Source organism: Hyperolius riggenbachi, chromosome 8, assembly GCF_040937935.1.
Source record: "Hyperolius riggenbachi isolate aHypRig1 chromosome 8, aHypRig1.pri, whole genome shotgun sequence".
Classification (NCBI taxonomy): Eukaryota; Metazoa; Chordata; class Amphibia; order Anura; family Hyperoliidae; genus Hyperolius; species Hyperolius riggenbachi.
This window is the reverse complement of record NC_090653.1, coordinates 79,075,502-79,097,683: the sequence shown is the minus strand read 5'-3', so window position 1 is coordinate 79,097,683 and position 22,182 is coordinate 79,075,502. Positions and strand designations below refer to the sequence as shown.

The window sequence follows — 22,182 nt, the reverse complement described above, 5'->3', positions numbered from 1 at the left end:
TTCAGTAGGATACCTTAGGCAAGTCTTCCTAACACTGCTATCTTGTCTAATTTTTCTCTTGACAACTGTTGAACACAAAATACAAGGCCACGTATGGCTACATCTCTGTAAGCAGTGGCTGTATGGTGTAATGGTTAAGGGCTCTGCCTCTGACACAGGAGACCAGAATTCAAATCTCGTCTCTGTCTGTTCAGTAAGCCAGCACCTCTTCAGTAGGAGGGTGGAGGGTGGAGGGAGGAGGGTGGAGGGAGGAGGGTGGAGGGTGGAGGGAGGGGGGTGGAGGGTGGAGGGAGGGGGGTGGAGGAAGTCCTAAATAGGGGTCTGTGTGAAACCTAGATTTTAGCCTGGGACATTTGATGTGTATGTCACTCAATCATGTCTGCCTCCAGGTATTAGAGCCTTTGAAACATGTTTTCTATCATTTTTGTAGGCGTTAGAATTTTTTCTATTTTTCAAAGTTCGCCTCCCCATTGAAGTCTATTGCGGTTCACCTGGGAGTCAGGCTTAGTTTATTTATCAAACCAAGCCTATCCCCCAAGTCAAGTGAATCCTGAAAATGACATGGCATTGCAGGCATGTTTACTATTGGTTTATTATTGGTTGCCCATAGTGCATGTCTTGATGTGAGGTGAGCAAGCTTCATGTAGGAGAGTCACTCTAGAAGACAGCAGATGCGCCATCTGAGAGCTAAGTAGAAGGTTTTTACATATAGTCGCCCCCACTAACACCAGAGATTTCAGCGGCCACCACTGTTTTCTTGGGCGGATGGTGCCTTTTTTTTAGGGAGAAGATACTGCTGCTTTATTAAGCATTTTTTAGTGAAATGCTGGCTCATTACGTATGTTATTTACTTATTTTTTGGTGGGGAGGCAATGCTTTATTATGGGGGGGGGGGGGGAGGGCTGCCTAATTTCTTGTGGGGTCACTTTGTTTAACAATGCTTGGAGAGGCCATTCGGGTCCACTGCGTTTGAGTTGCATTCATATTAGAATATATTACAGTTTGCACCCCCACCTCTGGTCGTGACCATGCCCACTTTTTCACCATGGTGCATGTAGCATGCTGCACTCTGCTTCCTGTCTTGGTGCCTCGGAGCTTTCAGGATTCTAGCAATACCCCTGCTTATGACTGTGGTTTACAAATGTTATCACCAGATCAGTATTTTAGGCTAAAAAACTGACAGATGTTTCCTCTTACCTGTAACATGAGGGTATTTCATCAGAATAAGAATTCCATATCTCAAGGTGGTGCTGACAGTCTCTGTTCCTCCAAAGAACAAGTTAAGTGTGGTCATCACAAGGGTCTCCAGGTTGAAGTAACTTTGAGGGTTATCTTTCTCCTGAATGAATGCATTAACAATTATTAAAATATAGGATACTAGCTGATATATATTTGGCTGGTGTTGGCTCCACTCACTTTTTCTTACGCCAACACACAAACACTCAATGACGAAGTTTGTGAGCTTTGGCATCAATCATTTGTATATTCCCATAGAAATTAAACAAAGCAGATTGGCTGTTTGTGGCTCCGCCCCTCTCCAGCATTTGAACCCTAGTCACCCAATGACCAACTGTAGCAGGTTTGAGGCATATGCTATTAACATCCCTGGCGTTACGCATTTTAAGTGGCTGCGCCCGCAGGAGGGATTTTTTTAAATTAAATGTTTTTTTATGTTAGCTAGCACTAGGCTAGCTAACTATGTTGCCCAAGTCCCCCGGCACCTTTCAGACCCCCCCCCCCCCGATCGCCCCCGGCAACACTCACCCGTCCGCAATCCCACGAGAGCTGCAGCTTCCAAATTAGCATCACTTGTCACTATGGTGACAATCGGACATGACGTCATGACGTCATAGATGTCATGACATCATGCGCAGTTCCCATCCTCCCCATAGCAAAGCCGGGTGCTGATTGGGAGGCTGAGCCATCGCGGGATCCCTGGGGGGTATGTATACCGGAGGTGATAGGGGCAATTGGAGGGGAACGGAGCGACTTGGGCACCATAGTTAGCTAGCAAAGTACTAGCTTAACAATATGTAAAACATTTTATTTAAAAAAATCCTCCCGGGGCAATGCGATCCCCTGCGGCAGCTAGCCTGACACTGTGTTGGGCTTACTGCCAGGGAGGTTAACAGTGTAAAAATGGCAGCAATTTAAATATTCCCCTTGAAACAGGTGAATTTTGATTGGCTATTATAGGCTCCACTCACTTTCCTGAATATTAATCTCAGTCACCCAGTGACCATCTGGACAAAGTTTGGGAACCCTGCCATTAAAAGTGTAAGAAGGGCTGCAGTTTATATTTTCCCAGTGAAATTTGTTTTTGGCTCCACCCACTTTTTGTAACCTGGACACACAGTTACTCAATGACCAAGTTTGTGAACTTTGGGGTCCTTGGCATCAATAATTTGTATTTTCCCAGTATAATGAAACAAATCTTATTGGCTGTTTGTGTCTCCACCCCTTTTTCTGAATTTGAACCCCAGTGACCCAATGACCACCTGTACCAGGTTTGAGGCTTGTGCCATTAATAGTGAAGAATGGCAGCAATTTTAATATTCCCTTTGAAAATCAACAGGCTAATTTTGATTAGCTTTTTAAGGCTCCACCCACTGTTCTGAATATTAATCCCAGTCACCCAGTGGCCACTTGTGCAAAGTTTGAGAACCCTACCATTAACAGTGAAGAATAGCTGCAGTTTACATTTTCCCAGGGAAATCTGTTTTTGACTTCACTTAGTTTTTGTGGCCTTGACACACAGTCACTCAATGACCAAGTTTGTGAGCTTTCGGGTTCCTGGCTTCAAAATTGTGTGAATGGAAGCAGTTTATCCAGCAAGGAAATCTGCAGTGGCGTAGCTAAGGAGCTATGGGCCCCCGGTGTAAGTTTTACATGGTGCCCCCTAAGCACTTTATACAGAACTGTGACTGACTTTATCAGGTTTGAGGCCCCTGCCAGTAACAGTGTAAGAATCGTAGCAATGTAAATATTCCCCTTGAAAATAAATAGGTGCATTTTGATTGGCTGTTGTAGGCTCCACCCACATTTCTGAATATTAATCCCAGTCACCCAGTGGCCAACTGTGTCAAGTTTGGGAACCCTGCCATTAACAGTGTAAGAATTGTTGCAGTTTATATTATCCCATGTAAAAAAAAATAGTTGTTGGTGCGCCCACTTTTTCTAACCTTGACATACAGTCACTCAATTATCAAGTTTATGAGCTTTGGGGTCCTTAGTATCAATAATTTATATGTTCTCATTAAAATTAAACAGATCTGATTGACTGTTTGTGGCTCCACCCCTTTCTAAATTTGAACCCAAGTCACCCAGTGACCAACTGTACCAGGTTTGAGGCATCTGCTGTTAACAGTGTAAGAATGGCAGCAATTTAAATATTCCCCTTGAAAATCAATAAGTGAATTTTGATTGGCTGTTGTAGGCTCCACCCATTTTCCTTAATATTAATCCCAGTCACCCGGGGACCACATGTGCAAAGTTTGAGAACCCTGCCATTAACAGTGTAAGAATGTCTGCAGGTTATATTTTCCTAGTGAAATTTGTTTTTGGCTCCACCCACTTTTTGTAACCTTGACAGTCACTCAATGATAAAGTTTGTGAACTTTCAGGTTCCTGGCATCAAAAATGTGTAAATGGAAACAGTTTATCCAACAAAGAAATCAGATTGAGCTGTTTTTGGTCCCGCCCCTTTAGTGAATTTGAACCCCAGTCACCCAAGTTTGAAGCCTCTTCCATTAACAGTGTAAGAATGGCAGCAGTTTAAATATTTCCCTTTAAAATCGATAGGTGAATTTTGATTGGCTGTTGTAGGCTCCACCCACTTCCCTGAATCCTAATCTCATTCACTCAGTGACCAAGTTTGAGAACCCTGCCATTAACAGTCTAAGAATGGCTGAAGTTTACACTTTCCCATTTAAAGTGAATTGCTGAAATTCAATTGGCTGTTTTATGCTCCACCCACTTTTCCTGGATTTTGCAACTGTGCCAAGTGTGGGGACTCTGCCTTGATTACTGTGAGAATGGCAGCCTTTTCCATTTTTTTCATTGACCTGAATGGGTGAAATCTGATTTGCTGTTTGTAGCTCCGCCCAGGTCTGCAGGGGGGACGCGAGATCCCCAGAACATATCATCCCAGGTAGTAAGGGATCTGTATACCAAGTTTTGTTCAAATCGATCAAGCCGTTTTCGAGTGATCGCGGCACATACACGCATACATACACACACACACACACACACGCACGCACGCACGCACGCGCACACACACACATACATCCGATTTTATATATAGAGATAGTATAATATACTTAGAAGGAGATTCTGGTTTTCTTGGCAACTCACCTTCTGCATCTTGATAAGAAAACAGTCCATCAAGTCTCGTGGACAGTCTGGCTGAAATGTCTTCTCATGCTTCCTCAGGTTCTCCTCTACAAAAGCCCTCATCTTTTCAAGGTTAGTGAACATGCGATGGTGGTGTCCTGGCAAGTAATTCATGAGTCCAGGGAATATATTGTAAAACTTCAGTGGCAAAACAATGGTAGATTGATGTTAGACAAAACTGCACAATACATCTACCACAAAAATCAACTTCTTAATATACTCTATCAAAAAAAAACCTTTTTTATTTTTTTTTTAAGATTGAGGAAATAACAGTCTTCTAGATTATATGGTATTTTTATAATTTATAATACAGAATGGTAGTAGGGGGGGAAGGGGGGGGGGGGGGCATAAAAATAGGTACTGAGAATCTCTGCATTCCCTGGTGCCTTTCACTTATGCAGCACATGAGCAATTGGACAGGCTCACCAATTGAACATTTACTGAGTGACAAAGGAGACTTTAAATGGCATAAAAAATTGAATGGCCACTCCAATTTCAAGAAAGAATTATTGTTAGACTTGATTATAAAATATACATATATTATAAAAAAATGTTTTTGGGGTTGTCTTCAGCAAGGAAAGCCTTCTGAAAACCTTCATACCAAGGAAAATGCCACTTAGATAGTAAAACTCCTTGGAAAATAGATAAATAAGTTGGATGAGTAAAGCATTTTCTTACCGTCCCCCAGCCAGAGCTGATTATCTGAAAGTTGTCATTGATGAGTTGAAGAAGTGTAAGGAACTTTTTATCTTCGTACTCAAACCGTTTTCCAAACACGACGGAGCAAATTACATTGGACACGGCTCGACTCAAGAAAAAGGTTGGATCAAAAAGGGTTTCTTCATAGAAAGGATAGATGTAGTTTCAATTAAATGTGTACAAAAACATTTCAAAAACATTTCAAAATCAGTCACAGCTATCAGTATGGATTTGGATGCTTTCTTAACCTTGAAGGGAATCCAATGACGGCTAGATGAGGGGGCTCTTGATTTTCAACCTAGGTAACTATTCCACTATAAGGAAGTAGTTGTGACAAATTTTATAACTGCATTTAAAGAGGGCTTGGATGCTTTTCTTGCAATTAATCACTTTGCCACTTAAGTTTTTTCCCCTTGTGGAATTTTCACATTTCAGCTATCTTCCCATTCATTCGTCAATAACTTTATCACTACTTATCACAACTAAATTATCTATTTCTTCATTTTTTCACAACCAATTAGACTTTCTCTAGGTGGTACATTTTGCTAAGAATTATTTTATCCTAAGTGCATTTTAACGGAAATAAGAAAAAAATTGAAAAATGCATTATTTCTCAGTTTTGGCCCATTATTGTTTTAAAATAAAACTATACTGTACTGTTGATAAAATGCACACATTTTATTTGCCCATTTGCTCTGGTTATTACAATGTTTAAAATATGTCCCTAGTACCATGTGTGGGGTAAATATTTCATTTGGAAATTGTGAGAAAACGCGGAAAAGCCGCCGTGTGTGCTCAGAACAAGGCGGCTGATTCCGCATCCAACGTGGCGGTTGGCACGCGTAGGCCTACACCTGCCAGTATGGCTGAACGCGGAGAAACCGCTGCATGCCCTGATAGCGGTGCGGCTGGTTTCGCGTCCAGAGCAGCGGGTGGTACGCAAGACATGTCTGGTGTGGCTGGGACTGATAGTCCACACAGGTTCAAAAGGACACGCGCGCGCGCTGAGAGGCAGAACTTTTATGACAGCCAGAAGGGAGTCAGCTGACCAAGCCGGTCAGCTGACGATTCAACCAGTTCCCATTGGTCCAGCACTTAGGGGAGGCGCTGGAGAGCGCTGGGCTATATATACTGGGTGCTGGTCATTCACTGGTTGTCTGCCGTTGCGATCACTACATGGAAGCACTCAGACCTTATTGTCAGAATCTGTGTTATCATTCTGCTATACTTCAGACTAGTTCCAGGGTGTTGATGATCAAGGAGCTCACACCCAAGACTAGGGATTTGCGTTATCATTCTGTTATACTTCAGACTAGTTCCAGGGTGTTGATGATCAAGGACCTCACACCCAAGATTAGGGACTTGTATTATCATTCTGTTATACTTCAGAATAGTTCCAGGGTGTTGATGATCAAGGACCTCGCACCCAAGATTAGGGACTTGTATTATCATTCTGGTATACTTCAGGCTAGTTCCAGGGTGTTGATGAACAAGGACCTTACACCAAGATTAGGGACTTGTGTTACCATTCTGTTATTCTTCAGACTAGTTCCAGGGTGTTGATGATCACGGAGCTCACACCCTTATTGTCTGTTGTGACTTTCTGCTTTCTTGACCACTCTTCTGTTCGCTGATTCGGTACTTCGCTATATCTGATACTCTGTTGCCAAACCCTGCTTGCCTTAGGATTACCGAATCAGCCTCCTGTCTTTGTACTTTGTATGTCCGTGTGTTGCCGACCTGGCTTGTCCGACCTTGAGAGCTATCTCCTCAGTTAAGAGATAGTTCACAGATCATTCAGTGACATCCATAGATTGGTGTCACTCCCTCTCTGGTCCTTCCTCTCTCAGTCTGACTCCTCCCTGCGGGAGATTCTCAGGCTGCTGAAAGGTACTCATACTCTAGCAGTATTCCTGACTGCTTTGTACCTGTTCTCCTGATATTGTTCTCAAAGTATTACTGTTGCACCAGACACTCCTATCTCTCAGGTGTCCAGAGGTTAGTAATATATCTGATTGTCGGTGATACTGCGGATCATCAATGATCGGGTGTGTATCTGTATTCTTGGTGATGCTGCAGATCACCAATAATCAGACCCTCTCTGTGTTACACCGATCGTTACAGAAATAAAGGTGTATTTTTTTCAGTTTTGCGTCCTTTACTAATTACAAGCCCTTATAACAGAAATACACCCTAATGACAAACATATTAAAAAAAACCTGAGTCACTGGGGTAACTATGTATTTTTTTTAAATGTAATTTTTTACTTATATACAAATGCTTTATTTTGGTAACTATGGGAAAGTGGGAGTGTTAAGGGGTTAATTTTAATGTGGGACTTATTTTTATTCAATTTAATGTATTAGGGTGTATTTTTTTACTATTTGGCCAGTGCATGTCCCCCCACTTTATATTTCTGTGTACTGTTAGTAGACTTACTACAAGTAATGTGGTTTTGTTTTAACTTTCATTTTGTCAATGACCATTGACATCTCATTGATGCCGGTGATCATTGATCACAGGCACTTTGATCGGTGAATAGGAACTGTTTTCCCATTCACTGATCAGTGTACTAACAGGAGGCAATGAGAATGCGTGCAGACGCATGCAGCAGGCAATCATGGCAAAGTATGTCTACACCCCTCAAGCCATTAATTACCACCAGCAGGATGTAGATATACTGCATCCACTGCAGTAATTAGTTAAGGACATCCAAGGCCATAATTGCTAGGTAATTCCCAATAGAGTTGATCCATGGATTATATCTGGACTTGGAAATGATTTTTTTTTCTCTCTTGAGACTTATTGGTCCAAGCCTTGTAAAAGTGTTTCACCTTCTCAACTAGGATATGTGAGACTATAGGACAGTAAGACAGTATAACAATTCTTCTAGTTAAACTTGATGGATTAATTTTTTTCAACTAAACTAACTGTGTAACAGTTTATTATTTTAATTGGGTTTATACAGACACAAATGCAGTAAGATAAGTTTAAAGTTCATGCAAATCATGCCCTTTGTGGAGAAAGAAAGGGGTTGATTCAAAAAACGTATCACATGATGAATTATCTTCTCTTTATCTGTCTTAACACAAGATGTATCTCTCTTCATCCTTTTCTCACGAATTACCTCTCCTCATAGCCGATGAGGTAATCCTTGAGAGAAGTTAAGTGAATCCTCTCAAAGATAGAAGGGCACCAAAAAAACAACAACAACCCAAGCCCTCCCCCCCCCACACACACACACACAAACCTTTGACAGAGGTTATCATAAAAGTATGGTCCGAAGAAAAAAAACTTTTGTAATGATAACGCATAAAAATTGGAAAAATAAATCTTCCAGTACTCACGTTTTGTCTTCTTGAACTCCTCCAGCAAGCAGCGAGCTTCCTCTTGTATACGCTCCTCTAGACTCCTTTTTCCCATGCCGAAATTCCTAAGGGTAGACAGGGCAAAGCGCCGGAGGATCTTCCACTTCTCTCCATTTGAAAATGCAATACCTAGTTGGATAAATAACATTAAAGGGAGCAACTTAAAAAGAAATTGTGGTTGGGGTGTCTTGGCACCCTATGGGAAAAAAAAGATACAGGAGACAAAAAAGGGAGCCCAATAGTGCAGTATGTCAATAGTAGGTGTGTGGAGAAATCAATTGATTGAAAGGGCTACTCACAAAGGAGGGTTGCAAGGGGCAACCGACCACAGGAAGCAGGTGGAGACCATAAACCCGACTCCACTCGGGGTGGTCCTGGACAGACCTGGTTGCGGTCGCTCTCTTAGATGAAAAAGGATGCACAAAACATTAACCGTGGTAAAACAACGGGTGTTCTGTCACCACCCCTCGGACAAACATGTACGGGGGTATAACTATGCACAATAAGGGAAAGAGGCGCCCTGAATTGAATAAAAGCTTTTAAAACCAGTTTAAAAACGAAAAAGAAAAATGAGGTATCTTACCTCAATGACGAAATCTCTGTAAACTTACAAAAGATTTTTATTTGAGGTTTTGTTTTAACTTTCATTTTGAATGTACATTGAGGAACTCTTTCTGCTGTTCTAGGCACTGTATTGGCCTGAGGAAGCGGGCTCAGACCCGCGAAACGCGTTGCCTGTGCTCAAATAAAAATCTTTTGTAAGTTTACAGAGATTTCGTCATTGAGGTAAGATACCTCATTTTTCTTTTTCATTTTTAAACTGGTTTTAAAAGCTTTTATTCAAATCAGGGCGCCTCTTTCCCTTATTGTGCAACTTAAAAAGAAATAACTCTATCGGTACAAAAATCCACCAACCCCGGCTCCTCAGGTTAGGATTCCACCGATTCCCACTCTGACTCCTCAACTCGCAAAATGCATCTCTTAGCTGCCAGCACTTAGGAATTTTAAAAGACAACTGAAGTGAGAGGGATATGGAGGCTGCCATATTTATTCCCTTTTAAACAATACCAGTTACCTGGATATCTGGCGGATCTTCTGCCTCTAGACTAAATCTAGTCCTTGAGTACTTGTAGAAGGTACAGACAGGAACAAACAACATCTATCAGGCCCTAGGCAATGTAACTGTGGGTACATGTAAGAGTGATGTGTGCAGGTACTCTGCAGGAGAATGAGTGGATTCTTCCTCTATTACACATTCTTCATGCACAATCTGAACATGGACCAGGCCCTAGGCAATGTAACTGTGGGTACATGTAAACGTGATGTGCAGGTACTCTGCAGGAGAATGAGGCGATTCTTCCTCTATTACACATTCTTCAGGTACAATCTGAACCAGGTTTATGGGTGAAAGACAACAACTCTGTGTTTGATATGCACAACATTCTCAGTGGATTCCCTGCAGCTCTGTGGGGAGTGCATATGTATAGTACTACTGTGTAACAAAGTAAACCTGAGACAGATGAAATTAAAGTTTTATACATACCTGGGGTTTCCTCCAGCCCCTTTCAGGCTATTCAGTCCCTCGCTGTCCTACTCTGCTACCTGGATCTTCTGCTATGGGTCCAGGTACTTGAGCCAGTCGGGCATAGTGCGCATGCCACACTCTGCCACCGGGAGCGTTCTACACCTGCGCACACACATCAGGCTTTATTCTTACAGCATAGATGTTATTTATTATATATACAGTGGGATGCCAAAGTTTGGGCAACCTTGTTAATTGTCATGATTTTCCTGTATAAATCGTTGGTTGTTACAATAAAAAATGTCAGTTAAATATATCATATAGAAGACACACACAGTGATATTTGAGAAGTGAAATGAAGTTTATTGGATTTACAGAAAGTTCACAGTAATTGTTTAAATAAAATTAGGCAGATGCATAAATGTGGGCACTGTTGTCATTTTATTCATTCCAAAACCTTTAAAACTAATTATTGGAACTCAAATTGGCTTGGTAAGCTCGGTGACCCCTGACCTACATACACAGGTGAATCCAATTATGAGAAAGAGTATTAAAAGGACTTACGAGGCCAAAATGGCTAAAAAAGGCAAGTAGCTGCAAGATGTTTAAATGCACGGAGGACGCCGTCCGCGCCCTCCGTGCAGTTCCGCCGGGTCCCCTTCCTGAAATCGCCCCCCATGCCGATCGCGACCCCACAGGTCGGGTCGGGCTCTCATGCCGCTCCTAATATGGCCGCCGGAGCAGACCGCGGCTGGATCGGAGGGGTTGGCCCTAGAGCTGTGCAGCCGCACTCGCGACAATGCGGACTGCGCAGCCGCGGTCAGCTCCGGCGGCCATATTAGGAGCGGCATGAGAGCCCGACCCGGCGCGGACGGTGTCCTCCGTGCATTTAAACATCTTGCAGGTACTTGGCATTTTTTGGCCATTTTGGCCTTGTAAGTCCTTTAAGGGCGTCAATAATAAGTTTCCCTCCTATTTTAAATTTATCTGAAGAGTAGCAACATGGGAGTCTCAAAACAACTCTTAAATGACCTGAAGACAAAGATTGTTCACCATCAAGGTTTAGGGGAAGGGTACAGAAAGCTGTCTCAGAGATTTCAGCTGTCTGTTTCCACAGTTGGGACCACAGACTCAGTTCAAGTTAAGGCTCGAAGTGGCAGACCAAGAAAAATCTCGGCTAAACAGAAGCAACGAATGGTGAGAACAGTCAGGGTCAACACACAGACAAGCACCAAAGACCTACAACATCATATTGCTGCAGATAGAGTCACTGTGCATCGTTCAACCATTCGGCGCACTTTACACAAGGAGATGCTGTATGCAAGAGTGATGCAGAGGAAGCTTTTTCTCCGCCCACAGCACAAACAGAGCCGCTTGAGGTATGCTAAAGCACATTTGGACAAGCCAGCTTCATTTTGGAATAAGGTGCTGTGGACTGATGCAACTAAAATTTAGTTATTTGGGCATAACAAGGGGTGTTATGCATGGAGGAAAAACAGCACAGCATTCCAAGAAAACACCTGCTACCTACAGTAAAATATGGTGATGGTTCTATCATGCTGTGGAGCTGTTTGGCCAGTGCAAGGACTGTGAATCTTGTCAAAGTTGAGGGACACATGAATTCCACTCAGTATCAGCAGATTCTGGAGACCAATGTCCAGGAATCAGTGACAAAGCTGAAGCTGCGTCAGGGCTGGATCTTTCAACAAGACAACGACCCTAAACACTGCTCAAAATCCACTAAGGCATTCATGCAGAGAAACAAGTACAATGTTCTGGAATGGCCATCTCAGTCCCCAGACCTGAATATAATTGAAAATCTATGGTGTGAGTTAAAGAGAGCTCTCCATGCACGGAAGCCATCAAACCTGAATGAACTAGAGATGTTTTTGTAAAGAGGAATGGTCCAAAATACCTTCAACAAGAATTCAGACTCTAATTGGAACCTACAGGAAGCGTTTAGAGGCTGTAACTTCTGCAAAAGGAGGATCTACTAAATATTGATTTCATTTATTTTTTGTGGTGCCCAAATTTATGCACCTCCCTAATTGTGTTCAAACAATTATTGCACACTTTCTGTAAATCCAATAAACTTAATTTCACTTCTCAAATATCACTGTGTGTGTCTCCTATATGATATATTTAACTGACATTTTTTATCGTAACAACCAACGATTTATACAGGAAAATCATGACAATTAACAAGGTTGCCCAAACTTTCGCACCCCACTGTATATATAATAAATAACATCTATGCTGACATTTTTGTAACAACCAACGATTTATACAGGAACATCATGACGGTTAACAAGGTTTCCCAAATATTCGCATCCCACTGTATTTATAAGATTCCAATGTACACATCATATATACAGTCACAATCAGATATGTATATCTGACTTTAAAAATACGGGGACTGCTTTATTGAAGCAGCACAAGTAACAATTTTTTGATTGGTTTATTTCATTTTTGTGGACTAAGCACAGCTATTACTGTATATATAAATTATTTATGATGACTATTATCTGAGAAATAGAACATTTTATCATATTTTAATTACAGTTTAAATTCATTAGGAGTCGGAGTCGGTGCATTTTTCCTGACTCCGACTCCAGGCACCTAAAAATTGCTCTGACTCCGACTCCGATTTCTCGACTCCGACTCCACAGCCCTGCTATTAACAGTAATGCTATTGGTATAAAATAATAATTAGTGATCAGTAAAACATTCTAGCATACTTATTAGATTCACCCTGGGGTTCACGTGTATACAAGATTTGAAATCTTTAAACATTTCCTCAAAACTTACTTTTGTGGATAAGCATACACTCTACAATAGACCATTCCTCCTTTAATCTCTGGCCAAGTTCTACTCCTACTAGATGACCCCAAAACACACTATACAAGTTTGAATATATTATTGTATACTACTACCCCACCTTTTGTTCCCCACATTCCTTTAGATTGTAAGCTCACAAAGGCAGGACTTTCTCACCCTTTTGTGTCTTGGAGTTTGTTACACTTTTTATTCATGTTACTTTCATCACTGTAATTACCAATTCTGTGTTTTGTACCAATTCTGTATTTTGTATATTGGTGGTGTACACCATTGTCTGTATTACTATGTACCCCATGCTTGTTTCTTACTTTGTATAGCGCCATGGAATATGTTGGCACTTTATAAATCAAAATTAATAATAATACATTTGCTCCAGGATTTCTGCTTTTGCCGGTTATATATGTACAGCTTCAATACCTATGAGTAAAGATACACTTCATTTAACCGTATTTCAAATCTGCTGCCAATAGTTTAATAATTATTAAGTTCTAAAATCAATCGAAATATAATTTTTATGGACTAGAACTGAAACTGGTAAAATAGATACGTTTGGAACCTCTTTAAAGAGAGTCTGAAGCGAGAATAAATCTCGCTTCAGACCTCATAGATAGCAGGGGCATGTGTGCCCCTGCTAAACCGCCGTTGTCGCGCCGCTAAACGGGGGTCCCTTCACCCCCAAATCCCCTCGGTGCAGCGGGGGAGCGCTTCCTGGTTGGGGCAGGGCAAACCGCCGCAGCCCTGCCCCACGCGCGTCTGTCAGCGCGTATCTCCGCCTCTCCCCCGCCCCTCTCAGTCTTCCTTCACTGAGAGGGGCAGGGGAGAGACGGCGATGCGCTGCTGATAGACGCGACTGGAGGCAGGGCTGCAGCCGTTAGCCCTGCCTCCAGGAGCGACCAAGTCTGCGACCAAGTGTTGCAGTGGGGGGTTTGGGGGTGAAGGGACCCCCGTTTAGCGGCGCGATAGCGGCGGTTTAGCAGGGGCACACATGCCCCTGCTAACTATGAGTAAATCTCGCTTCAGAGTCTCTTTAAGTTCCCTCTTTATAGTGGTGTATTTAAAATGCATTTAACGCCCAGGATTAAAGTTGTTTTGTTTGTTGTGCTGAGTCAAAGTAGTATTTTGTTGCCAGCTATTAAGACACTGCAGGCTAAGTAGCTTATGCAGTACATTCAGTACATTATGTGATATCCATTTACACATTTCTCCAGCTCTTATATTTTCTATGCAGATTAACTTTATCCCACAGTGGTATGCACAGGTTTTATTTGGGGACATCTTTGTGAACTCCTGAGACTACAATGGATGGAACTACATTCTTTAGTAGCGGCATGCACAGGCTAATACCATCATTATAAGTTCCCAGGTCACCAAAAAGGTCATAGTAGAAAAAAATAAGAGTACACAGTGTATCACATTTAACCTTGTTGTATCAGGGCTGTGTTTGACGTTAGTGCAGCCATAACAACCCATCAGATGAGTTTCACATTATGAATACTTGTGAAATGTATAATCTTTCTGAGTTCTCCTTTATGGGAAAATAGGATTGCAGTGATGTAAGCCATAATGATTGGGCAGCTTCGCTTCTTGCAGGACACATAGGTCATTTATTAATTAATTTCTTGGGGTGCAGTCATGAAATATTGTAAATAACCGTTATGGGTCTGAGGACCTTATTTTCAGTTTGCCAGAAAAATAATCACAGTACAACCAATTTCAGACAAATTTTATTTTTACAGAAATCTAAATAAATCTGGACTTCTTGGCTTTACTTCACCAAGTCGTGTTGGTAAAAATGTAATGTGCAGTAACTCACCTGATGTGGTTAAAAATATTTCTCTTTTTTTGTATTCACTAAGATTTTCACACATGGGGTAATAATTTGGTAAATTATAAAAAAAAAAAAAAACTTGATATCAATTCACAAAGGTTTTTCACCTCACATAGTTTTAATTCTGTATTTTAAAGGACAACTGAAGCGAGAGTGATATAGAGGCTGCCATATTTATTTCCTTTTAAACAATACCAGTTGCCTGGCTATCCAGTAGTGTTGGGCGAACATCTAGATGTTCGGGTTCGGGCCGAACAGGCCGAACATGGCCGCGATGTTCGGGTGTTCGACCCGAACTTCGAACATAATGGAAGTCAATGGGGACCCGAACTTTCGTGCTTTGTAAAGCTTCCTTACATGCTACATACCCCAAATTAGCAGGGTATGTGCACCTTGGGAGTGGATACAAGAGGAAAAAAAATATTTGAAAAAGAGCTTATAGTTTTTGAGAAAATTGATTGTAAAGTTTCAAAGGAAAAACTGTCTTTTAAATGTGGAAAATGTCATGTTTCTTTGCACAGGTAACATGCTTTTTGTCGCCATGCAGTCATAAATGTAATACAGAGAAGAGGTTCCAGGAAAAGGGACCGGTAACGCTAACCCAGCAGCAGCAGCACACGTGATGGAACAGGAGCAGGCGCAGGAGGAGAAGGCCATGCTTTTTGAGACACAACAACCCAGGCCTTGCATGAGGACAAGAAGCGTGCGGATAGCATGCTTTTTACCGCCATGCAGTCATAAATGTAATAAAGATAAGAGGTTCAATAAACAGGGACCGGGCGGCAACGCTAACCCAGCAGCAGCAGACGTGATGGAACAGGAGGAGGCGCAGGAGGAGAAGGCCACGCTTTCAGGTGCAACTCAGGCCTTGCATGAGGACAAAAAAATGTGTGCGCAAAGCAATGCAATGAGTAGTTTTCAGGACACAATGGGCTATTCGGAGGAGCTATTCCCACCCCCACAATCTTCTACCTGTGAAAGGTCAATGGAACAGCCACAAATGTTGTGCCCGGATTCACAACCTTTTTCTGTGGAAAATGCACCTCGCACTGAAATGCAAGGCGAGGCCGAGGATGAACATGACGTCAACAACTCAACATGACGCAAAATGGGGGCGGAACAGAAAGCTGCTTTCAATGTTTTGAAGGCCTTAATTGCCTCCGGTGGCCAGTTAGATGCATCATTCATCACACCCAAATCCCAGAGCAATGTGTGCAGGAATTTGAATCTCAGGAGGTGTACCGAGATCATCTGGACAAGTGACCAAGTGACAAAGTGACCAGTGACAAAGTGACAAAGTGACAAAATGACAAAGTGACAAAATGACAAAGTGACAAGTGACAAGTGACAAAATGACAAAGTGACAAGTGACAAAGTGAGAAGTGACAAGTGACAAAGTGACAAGTGACAAAATGACAAAGTGACAAGTGACAAAGTGAGAAGTGACAAGTGACAAAGTGACAAGTGACAAAATGACAAAGTGACAAGTGACAAAGTGACCAGTGACAAAGTGACAACTGACAAAGTGACAAAATGACAAAGTGACAAAGTGACAAAGTGACCAGTGACAAAGTGACAACTGAGAGGTTGTTCTGGGGAGCTCCACTGCACTCAGTCGCATATGAGGAGAGGTCTCGTCGGGACTGCTGATCCTCCTCAGCTTGCTCAAAGCCTTGAGGGTTCCTGAAGATCCTCTGCTTGGAGTTCGCCGGGGTTCAGCTTGGTGTCGGGGTCGGCGGCGTCCTCCTCACTCCAACGTGGCAGATCTTCTGTTGAAGGAAAAAAAAAAAAACATTGTTAAAAGTCCAGTACCGCTTCTGAAGGACTCACCAAGAGATGCAGGAGCGCTTCAATCTAGCGCACCATCGCTCGCTGGGTGATGTCCCTGCCTACGCACTGGAATTCTACGCTGCACATGCTAGCACGCTTTTGCACAGTGCCGAGGCGCATTCCAGCAACTAGTAGCTACCAAGCTTCTGTGGATCTGATTGGGCCACCATGTTGGATCTCTGCCAAGTCCTCCAAAATTTTGAGCAATCCACGTTGCGTGACTGAGCAGTGACAACTCTACAGTCAGCATTACAATACCACTGCTGTGTTTACTGAAGAAATCAATGTTGAAGATGGAAACCGCTGGCATGATGCAAGTGGGGGATTCTGAAGATGAAAACGATCAGCGTGATGATACCAACATCAGGCAACCTGCCTCAGGAAACGCTGGTCCCAGCTATGACAAAGAACAGGACGAGGAACAGCTGGAGTTGGAGCAGGAATTGGATGCCCCCACTGCCGAGGGACAGAGCGGTGCACGTTGGACTTCCACAATTTAGCGGGAAAGGACAGCAGAAGAGGAAGAAAGTGATGCTGGTGACGAATATGGTGCATCACAACAATCACAACGCTTACAAGAACATGAAGATAGAGGAGTCTGGCAGGACTCTCTGGCACACATGGCTCAATTCATGCTAGACTGCATTGAACGCGGCCCGCGCATTATTCACTATTCATTATTATTCATTATTCTGGAATCTGGACAACACCAATTACTGGGTTTATACCCAGTTTATACAAACACAATGTTAAAAAACTGATTGAAGAAAGTGTCAGACAGGTCAAAAATGGAACAATTCCAGCAGGCCCTTGAGGATGGAGACTTTAGAGAGGAGATTGACATCTTCCTCCTTCTCTAGCCAGTTGTACGCCGACAGACTGACTTCAGCAAACCCAGGAGGACCAGGAGGGCAGCAAAGAACACAAGCTGCTGCTAGTGCCCAAAAGGGAATGGTATTGGCAGTGTCCTTGGAGTGGGAACATTTTCTGACACCCATGCAGCAGCCCACAGAACAGCAATCGGGCAGTGCCATGTCCTCCAACACCAATCGCCTAGAGAAGATGGTCAAGGTCCAGGACTACATGTCAGATGGCGTAGCTGTGTTGAACAATCCATCTGCAGACAGACGGTGAGTGTGACAGGCAGCACAGAAGGACCATGGCAACTCACTCATAGTACCACAGTTTGATAGTGCTGCCCAAAAAATTATATGGATCCGTGGACCCGGGCACTGCAGGCAGTACTGGGAAGTGGGAACACAGATTTTAGTACCTAAACACACGATACAACATGTTTTCCGGGGTCGGAGTTTGAGGCACATACAGATGGTCCCGATCATCATCCTCATCATACAACTCTTCTCCTGAGTCTGACCCACCCACCACCTCTGCCACCCCAACATCCCCAGACACTGACCCCTCATCGTCCTCAACATTAACTTGGGATGCTGGCCTGAGCCAGACCTCCTCCTCCACATCAGGCCCCATCATCTCCTCAATGGCAGCCCTCATTAATCGTTCTGGCGACAGACCGATGGACACAACATTCTCCTCCGGAGAGGGCTGCTGCTGACCACTGGCTACTGGGGTGGATGTTATAGCTTGCGTGGGGCGTTGGCTGTTGCTGTTGTTGGGAGTGCTGCTCACAGTGGAGGTCTCTGAGGAACTCATGGTGAGCTCATATAGTGGTTGGCGGTGAGTGGAGTATTACTGATCCCAGCAATATACACACTGACTGGCAGAGTACGCAATGCTATATAGTCTGGCTGAGCGGTGTACACAGAGTGGCAGTACACACAATGCTATATAGTCTGGCTGAGCCGTGTACACAGAGTGGCAGTACACACAATGCTATATATAGCGTGGCTGAGCGAGGTGCACAGTGGCAGTACACACAATGCTTTATAGTCAGGCTGAGCCGTGTACACAGAGTGTCAGTAAACAATGGTATATAGTCTGGCTGAGCGGTGTACACAGAGTGTCAGTAAACAACGGTATATAGTCTGGCTGAGCGGTGTACACAGAGTGGCAGTAAACACAATGCTATATATAGCGTGGCTGAGCGAGGTGCACAGTGGCAGTACACACAATGCTATAGAGCCAGGCTAAGCCGTGTACACAGAGTGTCAGAAAACACAATGCTATATATAGCGTGGCTGAGCGAGGTGCACAGTGGCAATACACACAATGCTATATTAGTCAGGCTAAGCCAAGTACACAGAGTGTCAGAAAACACAATGCTATATATAGCGTGGCTGAGCGAGGTGCACAGTGGCAGTACACACAATGCTATATATAGCGTGGCTGAGCGAGGTGCACAGTGGCAGTACACACAATGCTATAGAGCCAGGCTAAGCCGTGTACACAGAGTGTCAGAAAACACAATGCTATATATAGCGTGGCTGAGCGAGGTGCACAGTGGCAGTACACACAATGCTATATTAGTCAGGCTAAGCCGTGTACACAGAGTGTCAGAAAACACAATGCTATATATATAGCGTGGCTGAGCGAGGTACACAGTGGCAGTAAACAATGCTATATATAGTGTGGCTGAGCGAGCGGTGTACTACTGTTCCCAGCAGCGACACACAATGACTGGGGGGGACCCTGGCTAGCGTGGCTGGAGAGCGAACTACCCTGCCTGCCTACCCAAAGCTAAACCCACAGACAAATGGCGGAGATATGACGTGGTTCGGGTATTTATTTACCCGAACCACGTGACCGTTCGGCCAATCAGAGCGCGTTCGGGCCCAAACCACGTGACCCGTTCGGCCAATCACAGCGCTAGCCGAACGTTCGGGGAACGTTCGGCCATGCGCTCTTAGTTCGGCCATGTGGCCGAACGGTTTGGCCGAGCACCGTCAGGTTTTCGGCCGAACTCGAACATCACCCGAACAGGGTGATGTTCTGCAGAACCCGAACAGTGGCGAACACTGTTCGCCCAACACTACTATCCAGCTGATCCTCTGTCTCTAATACTTTTAGCCATAGACCCTGAACAAGCATGCAGCATATAAGGTGTTTCTGAGATTATTGTCAGATCTGACAAGATCAGCTGCATGCTTGTTTCTGCTGTGATTCAGTCACTATTGCAGCCAAATAGACCAGTAGGACTGCCAGGCAACTGGTATTGTTGAAAAGGCAGCCTCAATATTCTTCTCACTTCAGTTGTCCTTTAAGGATTTCAGTATTTGAAGGATTATTGCAGTGTGCAAGGAAAATACAGATTTATTTTTTTCATTATAATGACCTTAAAGTGCATAGCTGTGCTCTGTCAAGAACAATTGTCAGTGTGTGTGTGTGTGTGTATGTAACACACACACACACTGTACATTAGAAATGTTTTTCTTAAGGCGAGGTTCACAGTGGGTTTTTGAGTACCCTGAAAGTGGCGCTGCACATGGTTTGCTTTAAGGCAGACCTGGAGCAAAGAATAACCTTATGATATAATGAGTTGTATATATAGTATGGATAATCAATAGAACATTAATAGCAATAAAAAGAGTCTCATAATTTATTTTCAGTTATATAGCTTTTTAGAATAAAAATAGAAATAATGACCCCTTAAACTTTCCTGCAGTAAAACCTTATCTTATTTTTTTTTTTACTCTCCAGTTATGTCTTCAGTCTCTTCTGATCTATTTATGAATTTCTCCACATAACATAATGATTACATTCTCACCATTGCCTTGGGTGAATCTGTGGACTGAAGGGAAATCGCCTCTGCCACTGAAATTATCCGCTTGCTCCACCAAAGCTTCCTTAACTGCCTTGTAGCCATAAAGGACCACATGGGGCTTTGGGCCAAGGTAAATAGTATAAACAGGGCCATACTTGTCCTTCAGCTGTAGATATACAATAACAAAAGAGATGGTAGAAAGTACAGAAAAAAAACACACACACAAAAATTACCATCAAGGAATGTTATGAAGTTTTTTATGTTGAACACAATTTGGGTAAAGAGGTGCCCCAGTGTGAATAAAATTGGATTACAAACAAGATAAAATTGAAAAAATTAGGTGGCTTAACTCAATGATGAGATCTTTGTATAGACAAAAAAAATTCTATTTAGCACAGGCAACGCATTTCATGGGTCTAAGCCCGCCTCCTCAGGCCAATAACAGTGCCAATTGCAAATAGCCTTTGTGAGTAGTACAATTCATATTTGATAACCCAAATATGAAAACATATTGCGCTATTGGGCTCCTGTTTTTTTGTCTACTGTGTCTTTTTCTCTAGGGTACTGAGACACCCCTACTACTCTTTTTATGTTGAAGGGTGGCCTTTCTCTGGAGTCCAGACTGCTGTATACAAAAAAGGCCCATAGACAAGCCTTCATATTTGAGGAGAGACAGCTTCCAACCACCACACAGCAAGAAAGCAGTTATTTGTAGCCAGGCCCTGCGCTATAATTACATCTGCTTGGGCACCAAAGAAAGGGACCTTCACCACGACAGCCTCAGAAGAGACGTGAAGCAAACTAAAAGGAAATTTCAAATCTGCAACGGAAAGATAAACGTTTGAATGCAAATTTTTGAAACTGTCCAAGACCCTAAATGAACATATGAATATAAAACCTAGATTCATGGCGAAGTATAACCACTGGTTTAATTTGGCTGCTCACACATTTCAAATTAACCTCCCTGGCGGTATGAATCGTGCGGCTGTGCGGCCGCGAGAGGGTTTTTCTCACCTTTTTTTTTTATAGCATGTAGCTAGCCTAGCGCTAGCTATATGCTTCCCCCTCCCTGCGGTGTCCCCACGTACCTTCAGATCGCCGCCGGCGCCGCTTGCCCATAAGGAAGTCCCGTTCTGAACGGGATTTCCTTGAGGGCTTCCCCCTGTCACCATGGCGACGAACTGAGTGACGTCAACAGGGAATCCCGATACACCCCATAGTGCAGCCTGGCGCCGAATGGCCAGGCTGCGCAAAGGGTATGCGGGGGGCCCATGTATTGCGGCGGGTAGCGGCGCATCGGCGGCGGGCGGCGGCGATCACAACAAACACGCAGCTAGCAAAGTGCTAGCTGCGTGTTTGAAAAAAAAATGATGCAAATCGGCCCAGCAGGGCCTGAGCGGCACCCTCCGGCGGCTTACCCCGTGTCCAGCACGGGGTTACCGCTAAGGAGGTTAAAGGACCCCTATCATGAAAAATTGTAAAATGTTAACTACATGTAAACACATACAAATAAGACGTAGGTTTCTTCCAGAGTAAAATGAGCCATAAAATACTTTTCTCCTATGTTGCTTTCACTTGCAGTAGTTGGTAGAAATGTGATGGAACTGACAGGTTTTGGATTAGTCCATCTCTTCATGGGGGTTTTTCAGTATTTCATTTATTCTTTACAAAAGCACTTCCTGGAAATGATCGGTACAAAGATGCCTGACCGCACCCCTCTAGCGGTTTGCACACTGTTCTGGCAGTTGGGCTGAGCAACTGCCATTCTCTAAGTGCTTTTACAAATAAATAAAACCCTGAGAATACCCATGAGGAGATGGGATAGTCCAGATGTGTCATATTTCTACCACCTACTGTAAGTGACACCAACATGGGAGAAAAGTGATTTATAGCCCATTTTACTCTGAGAGAAATGTACTTTTTAATCATTCATGTGTTTTCCTGTATTTTAAATTTTGCAGCTTTTTTTTTATGGTGATCCTGTGCCCTGATAGAATGGATATACAGAGGCGCCAAAAGAGTAAAA

The 22,182-nt window shown here is 43.3% G+C and overlaps 1 protein-coding gene across 2 annotated transcripts in view; it reads right to left on the bottom strand.

Moving 5' to 3' along the window:
* The window catches only part of LOC137528948 (cytochrome P450 2F3-like), a 51,704-nt gene that overhangs the window by 21,856 nt on the left and 7,666 nt on the right, over positions 1-22,182 (bottom strand). Inside the window, exons 3-7 of one of the 2 annotated variants that reach the window (XM_068250753.1) lie at positions 20,160-20,322; positions 8,439-8,588; positions 5,071-5,231; positions 4,354-4,530; positions 1,198-1,339 (exon numbers count right to left, since the gene is read on the bottom strand). In XM_068250753.1, coding sequence (XP_068106854.1) covers positions 1,198-1,339; positions 4,354-4,530; positions 5,071-5,231; positions 8,439-8,588; positions 20,160-20,322 — 793 coding nt within the window. Of the gene's footprint in view, positions 1-1,197; positions 1,340-4,353; positions 4,531-5,070; positions 5,232-8,438; positions 8,620-20,159; positions 20,323-22,182 lie in introns of both variants that reach the window. The other variant, XM_068250754.1, reaches the window with a different exon arrangement.